The sequence below is a fragment of the Gekko japonicus genome, unplaced genomic scaffold (genome assembly GCF_001447785.1).
Source record: "Gekko japonicus isolate JY-2015 unplaced genomic scaffold, Gekko_japonicus_V1.1 scaffold3100, whole genome shotgun sequence".
In the NCBI taxonomy this organism is placed as follows: domain Eukaryota; kingdom Metazoa; phylum Chordata; class Lepidosauria; order Squamata; family Gekkonidae; genus Gekko; species Gekko japonicus.
Genome location: NW_015167148.1, coordinates 87392 through 109149, shown reverse-complemented (window position 1 = coordinate 109149; position 21758 = coordinate 87392). Strand labels below are relative to the sequence as shown.

General features: G+C 38.3%; 1 protein-coding gene across 11 annotated transcripts in view; it reads left to right on the top strand.

Moving 5' to 3' along the window:
- BRD1 (bromodomain containing 1) overlaps positions 1–21758 on the top strand; it is a 43990-nt gene that overhangs the window by 491 nt on the left and 21741 nt on the right. For 9 of the 11 annotated variants that reach the window (XM_015413089.1, XM_015413086.1, XM_015413083.1 and 6 more), the window contains exons 2-8: positions 5976–7353; positions 13047–13203; positions 13363–13494; positions 14749–14877; positions 15401–15713; positions 17843–18103; positions 20549–21037. In XM_015413089.1, coding sequence (XP_015268575.1) covers positions 5990–7353; positions 13047–13203; positions 13363–13494; positions 14749–14877; positions 15401–15713; positions 17843–18103; positions 20549–21037 — 2845 coding nt within the window. In that variant the 5' untranslated portion in view covers positions 5976–5989. The remainder of the gene's footprint in view (positions 1–5975; positions 7354–13046; positions 13204–13362; positions 13495–14748; positions 14878–15400; positions 15714–17842; positions 18104–20548; positions 21038–21758) is intronic. The other 2 variants (XM_015413091.1, XM_015413090.1) reach the window with 1 other exon arrangement.

Here is a 21758-nt window from a genome sequence, read left to right as displayed (position 1 = left end):
GGTGGCGCTGAGGCGCCTGTTGTGTTGGGCGGACGCCATGTTTGTGGCCCGAATATTGTCTCGGTGGGTGTGTGAGAGAAAGAGGACGGGGAAGGGGGGGGGGAGAGGAGAGAAAGAGGGTGCTTGTCTGTGGAAAAGGCTGCGAAGTGTTCTGGGCCTTGGCTGGAAGGAACCATTCGGTGAGAGGGGAGGCTGGGAAGGGAAGGAGCGCTCAGGGCCTGGGCAGGAACCATTGGTGTGGAGGCGGGGTGTGGGAGGGGAGAGGGGGCGTGCACTGAAGTTATCGAGCGACTGTGTTTATGTCACGGGGAGGCGGGGACCTGGCTGGGGGCGGGGGGGGGGGCGTTCTGTAAAGGTGCTTGGTGCCAATGAGAATTCATCTTGTTTGTGTCTTCCCATTGAATGTCCTTCTCGTTTTGTGCGTGTTTTGTCAGCTGACTTGGATTAATTTTGGGGGAAAGCGGGGAGGTTCGGTGACGTCAGGGAGGATGGGTTAGTTCCGGGAAATTCACTTTCACTTTTTACCATTGATCTGGTTCCTTTTCGAAAAGGGTTATAACTCTTTGCACGCATGCTTGGGAATTGCCCCTGTGGAAGCTGTTGGACTTGACTCTAAGTAAAGATGTATACGGTCATGTTCAGCATGTGTTCTTTGCTATTTCTTGGTCTTTGATCTCACCTATATAGCTTTGATAAAAGTAAGGATTTTATTTGCATAATATAGGAATGATGTAGATGCTGACAAATGTGTCTTATGACTCCCTTTTTTTGTTATACTTGTGGGAAGTGCTTATGTGACAAATCTTACTCTTCTGTAAGCATGACAAGCAGTACATTTTTAAATGGTTTGTTAACTCATTGGTTATTGAATGTTTTCAAGAAGACTGGATTTCTGAACTTGTAACATTTGTGTACAGTATCAGTAAGACTTTTTTTTAAAGAATTCATATATATATATGAATATATAATGATTCTGTGTGTTCCTTTATTTGCAGCAGCCCTAAGTATGATTATAAAAGATTTCCTGCTGGTCCACTTTCCAGAAAAAAATAATACTCATGTTAGATTCTTTTGCTTTGTTACACAAATATAACAAAGCTATAATTTCATTTTTAAACAGTGATTATTGAAGATAGAGTCAAGTGGGTAGCTGTGTTGGTCTGAAGCAGCGGAACAAAGTTTGAGTCCAGTGGCACCTTTAAGACCAACACATTTTTATTCAAGGTATAAGCTTTACTCAGATACAGTGAAATGGAAGTTACCAGTCCCTACACATAAGTAGAGGGTGGGTAGCAAATTGGCATACAGCATAATGAAGATATTTAGTAGATGCAAGGAACAAACAGGAATAACAAGCTTAGGTTAACATTTGTTTGGATTTAATTCTGGATGTAAACATAGTGAAGGAAATAAATATGTCAAAATTGGAGATTGATGAGTTGTATCCTTAATGGCAGGGTCTCAGTTAATTGCTCTGAGTATTCCATAGTTGATACATCTGATCATCAATCTCCAGTTTGTAGACCAGGTTTGAATTCCCCACTCTGCTAGGGAAGCTTGGGCTAGTCATGCGCTCTCAACCTTACTTCTTTCATAGGGTTGTTGTTGTAGTGAGGATAAAATTGAGATGAGAACAACATGAACTGCTTTAGGTCTCCATGAAGTACATAATTATATAATTTGTAGTTTGCCTTTTTCACTAAGAACTGACTTGTGAATTAGTTCACATATTCACATACACATTAAACATGCATGGTGCAAATGCTTATATGTTCCCTACCTGTGACTGGGGATATTATTTTCAAAATGTTGCCAATCAAGGGGAGGCAGTGTACACATGGTCAGTTCCTCTGCAAGTAGGCATAGTGTTCAGAAGCTGGCTTTCATGTCATGGGGATGGGGCCAAAATGTTTGTGCTTGCTCTTCCTACCTGTGTGGTCAGTCAGTGTAAGAAGAGGTTATGTGTACAGTGTGGTTCATGTGCTTGAATAAACACATGTGTTCATTCATATAAGAGTAAGCACCTTTACAATTCAGCCATACTTTTGGGGTGGTAGGCAGGGAGCATTCTTAAGATCCGCTAGTACATGGTCATTCTTAATCATTGTTCTCAGGGAACAGATTATTTCTTATGTTCAACATGGTTTATTTTATTTTTTCTTATTACTTAACTTAAGACCCCACTTTTCTTTCTGATACACACTAAAAGCAGCTCACAAAAACTCAGTTGAAATAAACAATTTAAACAGAATGCAAAAATGAAAATGCACAACCTGAAATCGGTGCAGGTTTTGAATTTACTGGCTAGGCCATTCAGTAGCCACAGGATAGAAACCATGGGCCAACAGCACTTTGGCTCATGCTAAAAACCTTGCACCTGTGTCTACACCCTGATATTATAACTGCAAACAGGAAGAAGGCAAACACCTGTGCTGTGCAACTGGCAAGGTGTTCCCCAGTCATTCTGCTCCCTCTGCCTGTGAGTAAAGGGAGCTTCAAAAGACAGAGGCAGAAAACCTTTGAATACCACTGCTAGATGGCAGTATCAAGGGAAGGCAAGACTAATGTGTAGTTATAGTCTGGAAAATGGTAGTGAGGAGGGTATAGTGGTTATATCTTTATTGTTGATCTTTTTAATTTTTGTTTCTCATGTATATTAAAATATTTTTATTTAGTTTGAAGTACCTCTGTATTGAGCCTGGTAGAGTAGAATGATAGGCTCATTGGTGGAGTTTGATTAATTGGAGCCTGGATCTGATGTCTTAAGAGAGTAACTCCCCCACCCCAGTCCTCTACTGAGGACTTGTCTAAGAAAATGTTCTGTGACGTGAGGGCTGCAGTAATGAGGGGGGATCGGAAGCCATGGGCCAACAGCAGCTCCTTCTTGTGCAAGCAGAAAGCCTCTAGAATCCAACACACTGCCCAAGGAGAAGGGAGAAAAGACAGTGGCATTTTTTTCCATGTTACCATTTTGCTCTTTCTTGTTCTTCCCCCTGTTGCTCTTTTAGTAGCATATTAGGTCTTTCACACCATCTGTCTGGGTCTTGAATCAAGGTCTTGTACTTGACTGTTTTAACTTGCAGTCAGCTTTGTTGCCTTGTTGCAAAGCAGAGCAATCTATAATTTCTTCACTAACAAGATGAGCCTGGATACACAAAACGGAAACAAACTAATGCCATTTCTTCTCAAGGATCACAGAGGCCCTATATTTCAGACAAAGTACTTTCTTCCTAGTGCTTTATTTTCCTGTGAACAAACTTCCAAGATTCATAAAACTAATACTAGAAGAAGAGTTGGTTTTATACTCCACTTTTCCCTACCCGAAGGAGTCTCAGCGTGGTTTATAATCTCCTTCCCTTCCTCTCCCCACAAAAGGCACCTGTGAGGTAGGTGGGGTTTAAAGAGCTCTGGGCTATGTGAAAATAATTATTCATACCTGAATGGTTCTGAGAGAGCTGCGTCTGATCCAAGGTCACTCAGCTGGCTTCATGGGCAGGAGTGGGGGATCAAACCTGGTTCTCCAGATTAGAGTCTGCCACTCTTACCCAATACACCAAACTGAATCGATGCCATTGACAGTACAATAATAGGTGAGATTTGTAATTATTGTGGTTTTTTCCCAAGTGGTTGTCTCTGTATGTGGGATTTTAATTATGATGTAACAGATTATTAGGAAGCCACATCCATGGCATATCATAGGATACTTTTTAAATTTTGTATGTACATCAAAATCAATGTACATCAAAATAAATAATGCTAAATTAGATCACACCCCTTCTGTTTAGAATACAGAAAACTGATTCATATTTTACAGAAAGCCCACATTATTGATCTCAAAAGCCTCAGTCTTCTCTTATTTCTAAGGATGTATTTACATAGCTGTCAGTCTCTGCTCTTCTCCTCTTGCCCTGGGCTTTAAGTGTTCTTTGACCTCAAGTGTTGCAGTTTTCCTACTATGAAAGCAGTCTCCCCAGGGGTCAGGTATATTAAGTATATAAAATAGCCAGTATGTTGTAGAATAGCCAGACAGCATATAGAAAAGACTACATTATTTCTAATCCATTATTAGGGCTGGTCAAGTTCTATGGCAGTAAATGAAATGTCTTAACATTTGTAACAGTTTTCATTGCTTGTGATATAAAACAAAAAGCTGAAATATGAACAGTCATTTAAATAGATCTCCCAAATTTGGCATCTACAGATCTAAGATTAAATCTATCCAGAATTTGTCTATAATAATAGCAGTGTATTTGGACACACATGTCTTTTTGATACGGAGAGAATAGAACCTAGCTTATTCTTCTTTCTGTCCTGTAGAGTTTAGGCAAGTAAAAATTATCTTATTATTGGGCTGTGTTTGCAGTGCAGTAAATTATTCATTGAAACCAGTGCCTTATGTTCAGTTTGTATTTTTGAGATCTGAGTTTGTGGTTACTTTTTATCATGTTTCTAGCCATTATGGTTTGAAACAGTAGTTATGGTGTTTGCTGGTGGAGGAAGCAGAAGAATCTCCACAGGTTCTCTCTCATGTTCTCCTAACAAATGCCAATGTCAATGACTCCTATTTCCCACAGAATGTGTTACCTGCTGCCATTCTGCTGCCATAATTTCATGGTGTGAAAAAAACAAATATATTATGAACCAAATTCATGTGAAATATAAACACAATTTTCATGGGTTACCCTGAAAAGCTGTTTCTGAAAATTAAGGTACTCTGCAGTTGGAAAGAAAATTAATTTCTTAATTAAATAAATAAAAATCGGCAGCCCTCGTTCCCTAAAAGAGGAATGCTAACTACTTGTCAGAATGTGTTTCAAAACATATATAGCAAAAACAATGGATGTGAAACAAATTAGAACACAGCATGCTTGGTGAGTCATTCATTATCATAGGAATATATACATAAGTATGTCATACTGCTTAAATACCGATTAACAAGTAGTGAAGTTAAATACATAATTATAAGTGCACCCTTAAACATTTTTATGGATAAACAGAGCTGAAGTTTTAACCCCTTCTGTCCAATAATGGCTATAACTTGCCTTATTTATGTTCTGTAAAGAAAGAGTAAGAATGATTGCTTATTCTATGGTTCAGATTTTTTCTGTCTGTTTCATATAGTAGGAGAAAAATAAGTTTAAATTTAGTGTTCTGTAGTATAAGACATAGGATATCTGTTTCCCTATTTCATTCTCTAATGAACATCATTTAAATGCAGTTACTTTATTTAACTTTAGGAAATGTGCATTATTCATGTAATATGTAGTGAGTGAATAATTAGAAAAACTACTGTTAAGCCATAAGAAATTGTGATGTTGAATTAATGTGTCATAAATTATAGAGTAATCCAGGAATAATTTAGGTTACTTCGTGTGAATAATTTGGATTTTGATATCATGATCTTTTTCCAGAGGATATCAGTGACAATGGTGCTATTACTACACTGTTTTGGTTTCAGAATTTTTTTCTTTATATCAGAGCACATACTTCTAAAATGACTTACAGGGTGGGTGGGTGGGTTTGGTGAGTATTTGTGTGTGTGCGCACGCACGCTTGTGAGCCTGGAAGTCATGGTGACTTCTGGTGACCCCTAGTGGGGCTAGGACGTTTCAGAGAGGTCACTTTTGATATTGTCTGCCTCCTGGCCCTGGTATTCCTTGGAGGTCATCCTTCTAAGTACTTGTCAGGGTCGGCCCGGTTTAGCTTCCAAGGTCTGATGAGATTGGGCTTGCCTGGGCTATCTAGGTCAGGATGAGTAACAGGGTTTTAAAAAAATTACAAAGGTGTGTGAAATTCTTAATGTGATCTTGGTGAAATGTTGTTTGATTTAAAATACCTTAAATGCATTTTAGAATGGATGGTAACAGCATTAAATGAGGGAGGGGAAGGGGAAAATTATATTTTTAACTAGTTTTTTAAAAAAATCTTCTACTTTAAAATAGAACTCCTTCTTACAATTATGGTTCTAATTTTAGATAATCAGTACCAAATGAGGAGGAAAGGAAGATGTCATCGAGTACCTTCAACACGGCACTCTTCTTCTCCCTGCAGTATTAAACACTCTCCTACCAGGGAAACCTTGACTTATGCCCAAGCTCAAAGAATGGTAGAAATAGAAATTGAAGGTCGATTGCACAGAATCAGTATCTTTGAACCCTTGGAGATTATATTAGAAGATGATCTTACAGCCCAAGAGTTGAGTGAATGCAACAGCAATAAAGAAAATAGTGAGAGACCACCAATATTTTTGAGAACCAAGCGACATAGAAACAACAAAATTAAAAAGAAAAATGAAGCTCTTCCAAGTGCACATGGCATTCCATCTACAGCAAGTATTCTTCCAGAACCGAAAGTGCACATTGTTGAGTACAGTCCACCTTCTGCTCCTCGAAGGCCTCCAACTTACTACAAATTCATTGAGAAGTCTTCAGAAGAACTTGATAATGAAGTGGAGTATGATATGGATGAAGAAGATTATGCATGGTTAGAAATAATTAACGAGAAGCGAAAGAGCGATGGAGTATCTGTTGTATCACAAAATATGTTTGAATTTCTTATGGACCGTTTTGAAAAAGAGTCTTACTGTGAGACTCAAAAACAGGGTGAACATCAGTCTTTAATTGATGAAGATGCAGTTTGTTGTATTTGCATGGATGGAGAGTGTCAGAATAGTAATGTAATTCTTTTTTGTGATATGTGTAACTTAGCAGTGCATCAGGAGTGTTACGGGGTGCCATATATACCTGAGGGCCAGTGGCTCTGCAGACAGTGTCTGCAGTCGCGTTCACGGCCTGTAGATTGTGTACTGTGCCCAAACAAAGGAGGTGCCTTTAAAAAGACTGATGATGATCGGTGGGGACATGTCGTGTGTGCTCTTTGGATTCCAGAAGTTGGATTTGCCAATACAGTTTTTATTGAGCCAATAGACGGAGTCAGGAACATTCCCCCTGCACGATGGAAGTTAACATGCTACCTCTGTAAACAGAAAGGTGTTGGTGCCTGTATTCAGTGCCACAAAGCAAACTGCTACACAGCATTCCATGTTACATGTGCTCAAAAAGCTGGTTTATATATGAAAATGGAACCAGTGAAAGAACTGACAGGCAGTGGCACAACTTTCTCAGTTAAAAAAACAGCATATTGCGATGTACATACACCACCAGGTTCTGTTCGGAGACCTCTGAATATTTATGGAGAAGCTGAACTGAAAAATGGTCTCTACAGAAAAGAGGGCTCAGCCAAAACAAGGTCTGCATCAAAAATCAAGAAAAAAGCAAAGAAGTCCAAGAAAGCAACAGCTGAACCCTGTACAGTTATGCCTGCAGTGTCTGCTCCATGTATCCCTCCTCAGAGGTAAGAAAAATAATTAAAGATAAATGCATTAGCCAAATTATTGTTGATATTTGTCAGCTTATTTCCTATGGAATAAGACTTAATATACTTATGGGGACTTTTCAAGAAAACAGATGTTAGATGGTCTGCTTTGTGCATCATGTTAAGAATACTTTCAGAATATTACACGCAGAACCTTTCTGGAGGAAAAAAAAAAGGAATGGCTTTCACAGTCTTAATTGTTGGTTCCACACATTGGTTAAAGTTTACCTTATTAAGTATCTCCAGTCAGAAATTGCTATCTTTCACAAAGTTCTTTGTTATGTGTTATTGGGGCTTCAGCTTGTGTAGGCAGGAGTTACTTGAATTACTATTAGATATCATGTGATCAGTTTACTTCAGAACTACTTATTCTGATGTGATGTTAAAAATTGCATCCATAAATGTGATCTCTGCTTCTGTTTCTTGAGATTAAGCATAAAAGCCCCACATGTATTTAAACTTCCCCCCATAAATTAACTTTAAAAAACCCGATTTAATTAGTCACTAGCAATGTTCCCTCTAAGCTGAGTTAGTGTGAGCTAGCTCGCAGTTTTTTAGCCTCTGGCTCACACATTTTTGTCTTAGCTCAGGAAGGATGGGGCTCCAGAGCAAACTGATTTATGCAGCAGCCAAATTACCTGCTCACAACCTTAATGCCAGTAGCTCACAAAGTAGAATTTTTGCTCACAGGACGCCACAGCTTAGAGGGAACATTGGTCACTAGCATGTCTCCTCTCAGATGCTCATTTTAGATGGACGTTGGTTTTCTAAAATGTAGCTATGTACACATTTAATTGCCAGATAAATTGGAAAATGGCCTTTGGATGCAGTACATATTATCATAGGACATACATTTTTAGTGGTGTCTAAATTTGAATAATGAGATTGGGTACTCATTCCTATGACTGTCTTATGTGCCAAAGCTGTTTATTATTCCCCAAGGTTGGAGGCAGGAACTTCTCTCTGAAGAGTTTACTCAGAGAGCTGCTAAATACAAACCAGAACTGCTCTAGTGTGTTATGTTCTCAAGATAATACACATGCTCGCTCGCGCGCACACACACACACACACACTGTGTTTGCTGCTCATCACCTTTCATTACTTCAGCTATACCTTTGCACATTGTTGAGTGGTAGTGTAATGTTTGCTGCACAGACAGGATTTGCTGCTACTACTCACAGTACCCAAACTCTAAATAACCACAGCTAGGTTTACCCTCCTTCCACTCATATACACACTCACATACACAATCCATTTTAGAATACATGATGACCAGGTCTATAGAATGTGTCAATTGGTTGCTAAACACAACTTTCAGATTGTGTTACAGTTATTTATTGTTTCCTGCTTCAGAATATTTCTCATAAATAAGAGTTCTGGATAATTTTGAAGTTATTTTTCCGTATCCAGCAATGCTATCTTCAAGAATGTAATATTTTGTCATATTGAAGTACTCTTTGAAATGCAATGAAAAATTCTAAGGACGGAATAGTAGACATTTCTTTATGACCCACTGAGAGAATAGATTCTTGGTCTAGAGTCCTTCCTGTCCTTTATTGTAGTTCTAAGCAGAACCAGTAACATTAAAATGTAGGGAGTCTTCTACTAAGACTCCAATCTTAAGTATTCTTATTAAGTAGCAAGTTTTGTGGAGTGACGTGTTTTGGATTCCCTTGTAAAACTGTGCTAACTTAAATTAAAATGTTCAGAGTTGGTTAAATATTTGGTTTATTTGAACTTTAGAAAGTTATCACAGTTTCAGTATTAATTTTTAAATAATGTATCATAATATTTTAGAACAGCTTTTATGCTGCAGAAAGAATGGGTAGCAAGAAGAGTCTGGTGATTGCTCAAAACGCTGTGTGCAGACCTTGAGATTCCACTTACTGGGTTAATCTTTTTGCTTAGATTAATAATGAAGGCTTAATACTAAGAGTGCAATCATGTCTTTAGCTCATTGATTTTAGTTGGCTTATACTAGAATAACTCTGTATATGATTGCACTGTTAGGTGTATTCTTAAACACTGTGTGTGGGGTCAAGCATGAATACTATTGCTTTACTCAGCTATAATCCCCCCCCCATCCCAAAATGTTTAGCTGTCTGGCCTAGGAACCTTCATTTCCCATCATCTCTAGTGGAATCCTTTTATTTTAATTAGTGTGCCATGATGGAAGCAAAGGCACAAGGGAACTATTGCTTAGATGAATTAAACACAGCTGCATAGATCTGAACAGTTCTGCTTCATCAGACTTGTAAATAGTCAATTTTCTGGCCTCCTGTATTAGTTAAAAATTATATCTAGGTGAACAAGTCAGGAAGCTGGAATTCTTTTGCAACTTGGAAGACAGTTCAATCGGTCTTTCAGAAAGCGTATTAGTAGGTGAGCTAGTAACTCTTGTAAACTTGTTTGCAAAATGGCACTGTGCATCTTAATAGCAAAATGTGTACCTCATTTTATGAGCTAAAGTATGCAATGGATATATCAAAGCAATAAATGTGTGCGTTAAGTGTCGTCAAGTCAGTTCTGGCTTATGGCGATGCTATGAATTAATGATCTCCAAAATGTCCTATTATTAATAGCCTTGCTTGGGTATTGCAAACTGAGGGCCACCACGGCTTCTTTTACAGAATCAATACATCTCCTCTTCCACTGCTCCCTTCAACTTTTCCTTGCATTTTTCCAGTTATTCTGCTCAAATGTGACCGAAGTAGGGATGGGCACAAACCAGGAAAATGAAGGTTTGTGGGGTCTAACAACATGAGTGAACTGTTAGAAGACATTTAAATGCCTTCTGAGCTCACTTGCATTGCACTGCCACAGAAGCATGACTCACAAGTCAACTCAAAAACATTTAAATGCTTTCTGAGCTCACTCATGTCGCGCCACAGTTCAGGTTCATAATGTGGTGTGGCTTGCAAAAACCATTTAAGGGGAACACGTTTCCTTTAAATGGCTTTTGCGAGCCCTGCTGCTGCAGTGCGACTCTCAAGTCAACTCCCTTCTGAGCTCACTGGCAAGTTGTCGGCGTGGCTTAGAGCATTCCCATTGCCTTGGTTGCCAGCATGTCTGGCCCAAGAACCGCTCCCCCAAACTGCACAAACCTCAGTAAAAACCGAACATGTTCGTAGGCAGTTCGTGGGAGAAGCAATTGCACCAACCAAGGTTTGCGAACCACAAACCACACCTGGTTCATGACAAACTTCGGTTCATAAACTGTTTTGTGCCCATCCCCTAATAATCTCAGTTGAGTTGTTTCAGCTTCTATGGAGAGTACAGGCTTGATTTGATCTAGAACCCGAGTATTTGTCTTTTTGGCATGTTATCCATCCTTCCTACTTGTAAAACTGTCTTCCAACACCACATTTCAAAAGAATCAGCTTTCTTCCTGTCAGCTTTCTTGATTGTCCAACTTTCACACCCATATATCATAATGGAGAATATGACTGCCCTTGCCTGTATCAATCTCCTTCTGATTTCTTGGTTGTAGTCTCCCTTTTGGTTGATGATGGAGCCAAATAATCGAAAATCTTCAACAATTTCAATTTCATAATCACCCTTAAAGTTATGTAATTCCACAGTAGTCATTATTTTGTTTTCTTGATGTTCAGCTGTAATCCTGCTTTGGCGCTTTCTGCTTTAACTTTCAGCCGTAGTCTTTTCAAGTCTTCCCCTGTTTTCTGCCAGTAATAACAGTATCATCAGACTGTTAATGTTCCTTCTGCCAATTTTCACTTCACCTTCATCTAAATCCAGTTCAGTTTTCCTTATGATATGTTCTGCGTGTAGATTGATTAGATGAGGAGATGAATACATCTTTATCTGACACCTATGCCAACTGGAAACCATCCTGTTTCTACATATTCTGTCCTAACAGTAGCCTCTTGTCTGGAGTACGGGTTGTTTATCGAATCAGTTGGATGTTGTAGCACACCCATTTCTTTTAAAACCAGTAACTTTTCATGATCCACACAGTCAAAAACTTTGCTGTAATCTATGAAACATAATCTGATTTTTTTCTGAAATTCTCCCATATGTTTTAGTAACCTTATGTTTCAGTAACCAGTGTTCATGTTCAGTATGATGTCTAGTGCCTCTTCCTTTTCTGAACCCAGCTTGAACATCTGACATTTCTTGTTCCACAGTCTTTGTTGTAAGATTTTGAGCATCACTTTACTTGCATGAGAAATTATTGCAGTGGTCCTGTAGTTGCAGAAGTCTTTGACGTCTCTTTTGGGGGGGCTGGATTGTAGATTATTAATGTATCCATTATGTGGGCCATTGTTTTGTTTTCCATATTTGCTGGCATGATAGAGCTTTGAATAGCACTATCAATGTCGCGTCTACTCCTGGTGATCTGTTTCATTGCTTTCAGTTCAGCTTTCATTTTACTTTCTAAAACTGCATCTTTTTCAAAAGATTCTTCTTTGAAGGATGGAGGGCTGAGGCACAGTGGCAGAGCATCTGCTTGGCATGTTCAATCGCTGGCATCTCTAGTTAAAAGGACCAGGCAGTTGTTAATGTGAAAGACCCCTGCCTGGGACCCTGGAGAGCTGCTGCCAGTCCAAGTAGACAATACTGACCTTGATGGACCCTTGCTCTTATTCAGTATAAGACAAGCTTTATGGATTCAAGGCATCTATCATCCTTTCGTCTCTTCTGTATAGTTCTTCAGTGTATTTTTCCTGTTTTTTCTTTATTTTGTCCTGTTCAGTTAATGTATTTGCATGTTGATCTTTGAATATGCCTAACTGTGATTTACATTTCCCTTTGATTTCTTGGATCTTGTGGAACAGACCTCTCGTTCTTCCCTTCTGTTATTATTCTCTTCTATTTCTTTACACTGGTTATTATTGTAGGTCTCTCTGTCTCTATGTGCAAGTTGCTGGAGTACTGCATTTAGACTTCTGATTTTAGTTCTGTCACATTTTACTTCTGCTTCTCATCTGTCTTCAGCTATTTTAAAAGTTTCATTAGTCATCCGTTGAGGTTTTTCATTTCTTTTGGCTACTGGAATGTCTTAATAATTTCTCTGGTTTCAGCCCAGAATTCTTCCGTTTCACATTCATTTAAACTTATTAATGCAAATATGTTGTTTACATGGTCTTTAAACTCTTAAAGAATGTTCTTTTTTGATATATTTTACCAGATTTTTGGCTTGGGGGGCCAAACACTCTTACACTAATCATCTTAATCCATTGGAGGAAAATTTTGCTCTGTCAGAGGGCATCTCACTTAGGAGAAGGGGTCTTTAGATCTAACCCATTATTTTGGACCCTTTCTGATGAGTCACTGGGTAACAATGAAATCAGATTTCTCTTTGTGCTTTTTTGTGATTTGCCCAGTTATTCACAGCAGCCTGGATCAAAAGAGCCATGCAGCTAGTTCTGTATATCTAAGTGATTTGGGTTTATTTCTTGGACAGAAGCGCCCCCACCAGAATTCTTAAGACTAGGAGAAGGTTCAAAAACAGCTTATGATATGGCATGCAAGTTTGCCATTGAAAAGAAAAACAGCCAAGATCTGTAAGAACTCTGAAGTGCAAAGTAGACCATATCAGTTATGGTCCAAAATCTCTCTTAGAACAAGAAGAAATCTCTTTTTTTATGTTCAACCTAAAATTAAATGCTGTTTCGAATGGGTATAATTTTTTGTTTTTTTCCATGTTTTAGATTAAATAAAATTATGAATCAGGTTGCCATTCAACGGAAGAAGCAATTTGTTGAAAGGGTGCACAGTTACTGGTTATTAAAAAGGCTGTCTAGAAATGGTGTTCCTTTATTAAGAAGACTACAGTCCAGTTTGCAGTCGCAAAGAAACACACAGCAGGTACGTATATTCTGAAGCATAGTTAAGCCACTGTGTATGAAATATTTATAACATAATTTTGAATAACTACATGAGCAAATCTAACTAATTGGTTTTTGACATTCAGTACTGTAGGACTTATATTATTTTTATACTAATACTATTTTTTCTATTTTAAAGAGGGAAGATGATGAAGAAACACAAGCTTTAAAGGAGAAGTTGAAATACTGGCAAAGGCTACGCCATGATCTTGAAAGAGCCCGATTGTTGATAGAACTTATACGAAAGCGAGAAAAATTAAAAAGAGAACAGGTACATAAATAACTTCTTATTAGGATTTGAAGCCACTGCGTGAATAACCAGAGGCAGAGTAGAGAGCACTCTCTTAATTCTGCTGTTGAACGCTTTTCTTAGCCTTTCTGTTCCATCATATTTGGGAAACAGAGGATGGAAACCGCTCCATGATGAACTAGTGGAGCATTTGTGGTGGTAGGAATAATCATATGCTGACTAAAATTTTAAAGGGCCAGTGTAGGTCTTTTACATACCATTCAGAGATCAGTAGATGGGGGGGGTGTCAACATTGTTTATTTGGGGCAAGGAGCATCTCTTGTCTCCATAAGAGATCTCTCACTCCTTACTTTAGCCATGGTTGAGCATTGCATTGGCACCAGTTTGGAGCTGGTTTAAATACTGATACTCAACTATAGTTGATAGGATAGCAGGAGTGGAATTAAAACAAGGGAGTGTGGGATCCTGTCCTGCCACAGTTAAGAGATCCCCACTCTTAATGTGCCCACTAGCCCCATTTAAATTACATTTGTACTTACCATCCAAACTTTAGTTAAACCTAAAATCCTTATTCACATAGATCAAGATGGGTAATTGTGTTAGTCTGTCTGTAGCAGTAGAAAAGAGCAAGAGTCCACTAGTGCCTTAAAGACTAACAAAATTTATGGCAGGTATGAGCTTTTGTTATTATCTGAAGAACTGAGCAGTGACTCATGAAAGCTCACACCCTGCCACACATTTTGTTAGTCTTTAAGGTTCCAGTGCACAAATAAGTCATTAATTCAAAGCCTTGTATCATGAACCTTTGTCTTTTTATAATTAAACAGTGTGAACCTAAATTTTGTTGACTTCAGGCCACTGAAGATTTTGCACTTTTGCACATTATAGGGGAGACATATATGTGATAAAATATGCTAATTCTTTCAATTTCTTGAAAAATTATCCTGGTTATATTGTCATGTATTATGTGTGCCCTCTTATGAAGTCTCCTTTGTCTTAAATGCTATGTTTAGTAGTATTGCCAAATACAAGCAACATTTTATAATTACGCTATAAGTCTGGTACAGAATAAATCCTGCCTCTGCTGCCTGTGTTACTGGGCTATTTGAAGGGTTATGCTCTTATGCATGCTTGGAAGTATGTACCACCAGTCTTAGTGGGAGTTACTTCTGATTAAAATTGTTTGTGGGATTAATTTTTAAGGCTTGCATGTTAACACTTGCTTTTTTTTTAATAGACATATATGTGTATTGACTGTTTTTTCTTTCTGTTTAGATCAAAGTGGAACAGGTTGCTATGGAGCTTCAGTTAACTCCTTTTACTGTACTACTACGTACAGTCTTGGATCAGCTACAGGAAAAAGATTCTGCGCGTATTTTTGCCCAACCAGTTAATCTTAAAGAGGTGAAATATTACTTTTCCTGATACAGAATATATAGCTCACTAGGACTGTGTCGTGTAATTTTCAGTTTCCTTGTTCTGAGAAACTAACACTTGGATACAAAAATCATGAGCAAAAGTTTTTCTTTGTAATGGAACCACCTATTCTTATCCCCTCACCCGCACATAGCATTAAAAACAAACAAACCCTGCTCCTGATATTTAGAGATCTCAGTGGAAATATTCTTCCAAATTGTTTTGAAGATAATTGTGGTAGTGTTTTTTGGTCAATGTTCAGAGAGCTTTAAAATAGAGGGGAGGGGTGGTAGAGAAGTTTGGAAAGCAAACTCCAGACTGACAAGAGACACCAAATTATATATTTGCATGCAAGTCATCAATGTAGAGGTTTATTTTTCTATGGAGACAGCAAGCAACTGTTTACTTTTCACACATTCATTGTCATTTTGTAAGATTGATTTGTACTGTATTATGTCATAAAGAGGAAAAATGAAATTTGCATGTCCTTTTTTTCAAACCTGTGCTTTAGGTTCCAGATTATTTGGATCATATTAAGCATCCCATGGATTTCTCTACCATGAGAAAACGGTTAGATGCCCAAGGGTATAAAAATCTCACTGAGTTCGAAGAGGACTTCAACCTGATTATTGATAACTGTATGAAATACAATGCAAAAGACACTATATTCTATAGAGCTGCTGTGCGGTTAAGAGATCAAGGAGGTGTTGTTCTGAGGCAAGCTAGACGAGATGCTGAGGCAATTGGCTATAATAATGAAACTGGAATGCACTTACCTGAACGGCCTAAACTTGAATCTCCTGCACCTTTCTCCTGGGAAGATGGTAAGGACACTAAATGGCTGGAACATAATAGGCGGGTTCTAAAATTTGTTCTTTGCAAGTCCCATGTACATCATTAAGTGAGCACCTTAAGGTTGTGGCAAAGGTTGTATATGTTTTCCATTGTGCAGTCGCACCCTCCCAGTGCTGCTTCATAGCATGTATTTGAAATTACTGTAAGATTAAAAGCAACTTGTGAGGGAGTTCAAAAAGACTGGCTGTGTAAGGTGTTTTATAGGGTAAAGTATTGGATTGTGTAAAGCCTCCCCTCAATTTTACTTTGTAGGTGTTGGTACTCCATTTGTAGTAGAAAGAGAGCAAAACTTTTCAAGAGTAAGAAATAGATGCTAGTGTTGATAGGTTTCTCCCATTATTTCTCACAACTCTTCCACATGTTGATTGTCCTCAATATTTATTTTGCTTTCATTGTTTACAGAGAGTTTTTGTATGTTAAAATCCGTGCACGTGCCACAGCTTTCCATTTGCTCTGTTTGTCCTGGGGCGTTTTATCCCTCCTTTTTCCATTTGCATAATTATGTATACCTGGGCCATTTTTTAAAAAATGATCTGATTGTAAGCCACTGTGGTTAAGAGTGTCAGAAAAGTATTTGGGAGACCCAGGTTCAAATCCCCACCCATGCTGAGGAGGTTTGCTGGGTTACCTTGGGCCAATCACACTCTCTCAGCCTAACCTACCTCATAGGATTGTTGTGAGGATAAAATGGAGGAGAGGAGAGTGATATAAGCTGCTTTGGGGTCCCATTGGAGAGAAAAGTGGGGTATAATTGAATTAAATAAATAAGATTTTAGCTATGCATACAGAAGGTTTTTTCCCGTTGGGGGTAGGTACACCAAATCGTTCCTAAATTCTAGTAGATCCCCCCCCCGCTTCCATTAAAAGGTCATGTGTTCATAGCAACACTAATGGTTGATTTACTTAAATGACCACTACTGACCTTTAAAAAAAAAAATTGCTTCTCCATAGTTTCTCAAGAACTGCTCATGAGATTTCGAGGATGGGCAAGGCTTAAAACTGTATAACCTTCAGCCAGTTTGGTGTAGTGGTTAAGTGCGTGGACTCTAATCTAAGAGAACCGGGTTTGATTCTCCACTCCTCCACTTGCAGCTGCTGGATGGCCTTGGGCAAGCCATAGTTCTGACAGGAGCTGTCCTTGAAAGGGCAGTTCTTGAAAGAGCTCTCTGAGCCTCACCTATCTCACAGGGTGTCTGTTGTGGGGAGGGGAAGGGAAAGGAGTTTGTAAGTCGCTCTGAGACGCTGAGTGAAGGGCGGGGTATAAATCCAATCTCTTCTTCTTCTTCTCTTCTACAGTTTTAGTACAATCCTTAGCTATCTAGTTAGAAAGTCAAACACATTCAATATCAAGGAACTATCAAGAAGGATGTTACAAATAAAAGCGTATTTAGAAGATTATGGTCATGGAAGCAACTCGTAAGAGCAGTAGTTAAAAGGAATAGGGTATATTTTGCTTACAGAAAATAAAAATGTTTCCCGTTTGCTCTTAAACTGGGAAGTTAGCTAGTATATTCTCCTTTAATTTTCTGTAATCAAAATATGCTTTGTTTTCTTCAGTCATGAAGTAAGATGTCAGATAATCATGAGGACACACACAACCCAATCAGTTAAACAAGTATAAAGCCAACAGTCATGATAGTCAGACTATCACGACTGTTGGCTTTATACTTGTTTAACAGATAATCATGAGGACCATAATTCATAAACGATACTGAAGGAGAGGCTCGACAAGCCTCCGTTTTGTTTTACAGCAGGATATGAGATGCTCTACTCACGTTTTGATCACTGACAGTACACCTCAACAGCTTGTAGCAAAAATCTTGCAGTGGTGTAGTACTTTGCTGGCCAAATCCCGTAGTAAGAGGCTGGAGAAATAGGTAAAAAGGAATTACATGGCCTTTCCTCATCAGTTTAACACAGGAATCTGCTTTAACTGTTTTAGTCTTTTGGCCTGACTGTGTTGGTTGCAGTGACAGAATAGAATCCTGCAACTTGGGCATTCCCACTACAGCATGCTTGTGCTGTTTTTAAGCTGTGTTTTTACTGCTGTATAATACTGTAGAAGAAAATCTGTTAAATGCTTGTGTTTTAACTTCAGTGGATAGGTTACTGAATCCTGCTAACAGAGCGCACATGTCTTTGGAAGAACAGCTGAAAGAATTGTTAGAGAAACTTGATCTTACCTGTGCAATGAAATCCAGTGGGTCTAGGAGCAAGCGAGCAAAACTTTTAAAGAAGGAGATTAATATGATCCGCTGCAAGATAAGTCAGCAACATCATCAGCCCCCTCAGACTGAATCAGGTATTGGAAGTTTTGAAGAAGAAAATGCAGTATTAGAACAAGAAGGTGAAGAAGAAGGTAAGAGCTTTGCTGGTTATTACACAGATATTACAAAAAGTAGATAACAATCAGCACAGTCAAGGATTCTTTGGGGGTGGGGGTACTTATTTATTGTTACTTGGAAGTCTGGCAGTTGTTAAAAGTTGTGTAAAATCTAATTGCAATAATTGAACTGCTTAGTTTCTTTTAAAGACTTGCTTAAAATCACATTATTTGAATTTCAAGGTACACTAGGGCTGGAATCCATGCACACTTGTTTGGGAGTAATCTAGTTGAACACAGCCAGACTCGACTCTGAGTAAGCATTCACAGGATCAGATTGCACGCTGGCAGCATAGTGCAGAGATGGTGGACTTTGGAAACTAACACATTGTATACAGCTGTGCTGAATTTCTACCTGTTTGAGGCTAGTGGTGAAGCTCCAAACGATTTCACTTTTAATAAGAACTCAAATTTCATATGGTAATAAAGAAGTAGGGATATCCTGAATAAACTAAAAGAAAATGGTGCCTTAACTTGTCAGAGAGCATCTGGTCACCTGATAACTTCTGTTTGTGCATACACACATACTTGTGTGCATGCATGCACACTCACTCTCAACTGTAAATAACCCCAGAGATTATAGACTAATCTGAAAGAGGCACATGTGAATGGAAGCAGTAGGTGATCAGGGATATGGAAATAAACTCATGTGGCTACGTAGCCCAGTGTTGCTTTCAGTTATCCAGCTGTTATCCTTCATAGGAAGTGCATGGAAGTATTGCATTTATGTGGTGGGACTTCTGTCATTTTTTTTAACCACACTGGGAACCGCTCCTTGGTCCTGACATTCCTTCAGCATAATTGTCCATTTAGTGTAAGGGCAAGTCAGCTAGCTGTATGGTCCTGGAGATCATGAATATACATCTTGACTTTGGGTGAATTTACTACATCTATTAACTTCAATCCGCTGTCTTCTACCATCTTTCTCTTTATTTGGAAATATTTATCAAATCAGATATTGTACATGTAATACCAATTTCAAAATAAAGATCCTCAGAACACCCAATTGGTTTTTAAAAAAATCAAACTATTTTGTCAATGATTTTTTTTAAAAATTAAGCCTTTGCAAAAAAAAAAATTGAAATTGTATGAATGAATAACATGTGTTTGTAAATGTCTTTTAACATGTTGAGCTGGGGTACAGATTTTCTTTTTAAACAAACACATCTCACTTTTGTGGCTTTAATGTATAGGAGGAGAAACCATGGGCAGTGCAAGCTATTTTCAAGGAGGGTTGGGGTTGCTGACTTAGAAAAGCACCCACTTGATACTGGTAGTTGAAGATGCTGACAGAATACTTTTGAAGAAGTAGCTGTTTGCCCTTCTCAGTTTGTGTGTCATTCGTGAATATTTGATATTGAGTAAGGACATTCTAATGTTTTTAAAAAAACCAAATAGCAGGCATTCCTACTAGCATGGAATTGCTGTGAAGAACATCTCAATTGGGACTGAAATAAATAGGGTGGAGAAAGTGGGACCTGTAGAGCAGTGGGGTCTTTTTGGATATTCTTCAAAATAATACCTGTAAAATTTTCTGCTAAGTATCTACCACAGACAGTAAGGTTTGGTTCAGATGTAATGGTGAACCGTGCCTTCTTGCTGTTTGAACAGATCTAGATGGAGCTTCAGCTTCACTCAACTATTCTCTCTCCCCCTTGCATAAGCAGGGCTAGTGCTGACCACTTTTCCAGCTAGGATGGTAATTTGGCCTGGAAATGGAAGTAACTAGTGTATTTTTTGCAAATCACATAGTGTGGGGGAAGGGCAGAGGTTGTGCTGAAGTGATCTTGAAACTCCTTCCAGGCTTTCTTAGGTAGCAGTGATTTGCTACTAAATCTGAAACAAGTTTCTATGGATTTTTTTACTGAACTAAAAATGGTAGCCGTAACTATAAAGGTGTTCTGTAGTACTTATAAATATATTAATTTAGGAAAGCTTTATAGTTCCCTATTAATTGTTGTAATTTAAGAGTACAAATGTAAAAATAATCTAGCAGAAACAGTTAAAAGAGTAAGATGGGTATAAATTGTATGTATATGCATCTTACTGAATAGTAAGTGCTTTAATAAATGTCATATTATGAAATACTATGTAATATGAGAAGTAATAGCATTTTAGAGGCTTAAATCTTTGACTCAGCTCAGCACAGTCCACAACACAAGAGTAAGTCCTTTCATTCTAGGGTGACTTACTGTGGAATATATGTGTTGTGGATTATAGCTGAACTTTTCCATGCCCATCTTATTCCCCATGTAAATCCAAGCATTAACTAGGATAGATTTGTATAAAGTTTATATATGTAAGGTGGTATACTCTGTATCAAATAACAATACTTATTGTGGGCTACATATTTGATACTTTTATGTAGTAGCTCTTATAACTTATCAGTTTTCAAAAATCCAACTTTATTAATTTTTTCAGGAGATAAATCTCCCCCTAAACTTGAACCATCAGATGCATTACCTCTTCCTTCAAACTCGGAGACTAATTCAGAGCCACCAACCCTCAAACCAGTAGAACTCAATCCAGAGCAGAATAAGCTTTACAAAAGAGTAAAATTTGACAATGAATTGTATAGTACTTCCATTCAGAAAGAAATAAATGGACACACTCCAGAACACTTACTTGAGAGTAATCCCAATGAGTCGACCGTTTCTGCTGTAGCTGAGTCATCAACTGATGTAAACAGACGTACATCTATTCTCTTCTGCAAATCGAAAAGTGTAAGCCCCCAAAAGTCTGCAAAGAACACTGAAACCCAGCCAACTTCTCCACAGCTAGGGACCAAAACCTTTTTGTCTGTAGTCCTTCCAAGGTTGGAGACACTACTGCAGCCGAGAAAAAGATCAAGGAGTGCATGTGGAGATTCTGAGGTGGATGATGAGTCCCCTGTAAAGCGTTTGGATACAGGTAAATGTTTGCTTTCATATTTCTTTTCAAAGACAACATGGATAAATGCGGCATTTAATATGCAGACCTATATTAGTTAAATTGATTATGTTTGACAGCTTGATATCATATATCACTAGTAAATTTGCTTTATCCATGTTGTCCGACTTGGTATTGGAAGGTGTGAAGTGAAGAGGGCTTGCGTGTGCAATTCTGGTATGTCTGCTCCTTTTCAAATTGTATGAAAGTTTAGGTATTCTCCTCTTTCCTACTAGTCATTTTGAATGCTCGCTGTCCAGATGTTATCTTGCATATTGTGTGCTTTGTATTTAATCGTAAGTAAAATAATTTATTGTTCGTTCAGAAGACAGCATGGTGGATTGACTCTCCCAAGATGTAGCTTTGTGATTGGTCCTTTTTGGTGGTGCCATTTCTGGCAACAGCCACAGACAGGATGAAGGGCAGTTGTACGGTAACATTTATGTTGCAACTTCCAAAAACACTGCTTATCTGTGCTGTTATTCTGAAAAAAAGGTTAGAAACCCTCTAGAATTTTGAGTCATGTGTAAAAACCAGCTGCTTAATTACTTTTATTTAGTCTTATATGTATCTTGATCAGCATTATTGCTCAGATGTACATATCAACTCCTGCATGCTTAATTGGAGGTAGACCATTTCTGAAGAAGTGAGCAGTAACTCATGAAAGCTCATACCCTGCCACATATTTTGTTAGTCTTTAAGG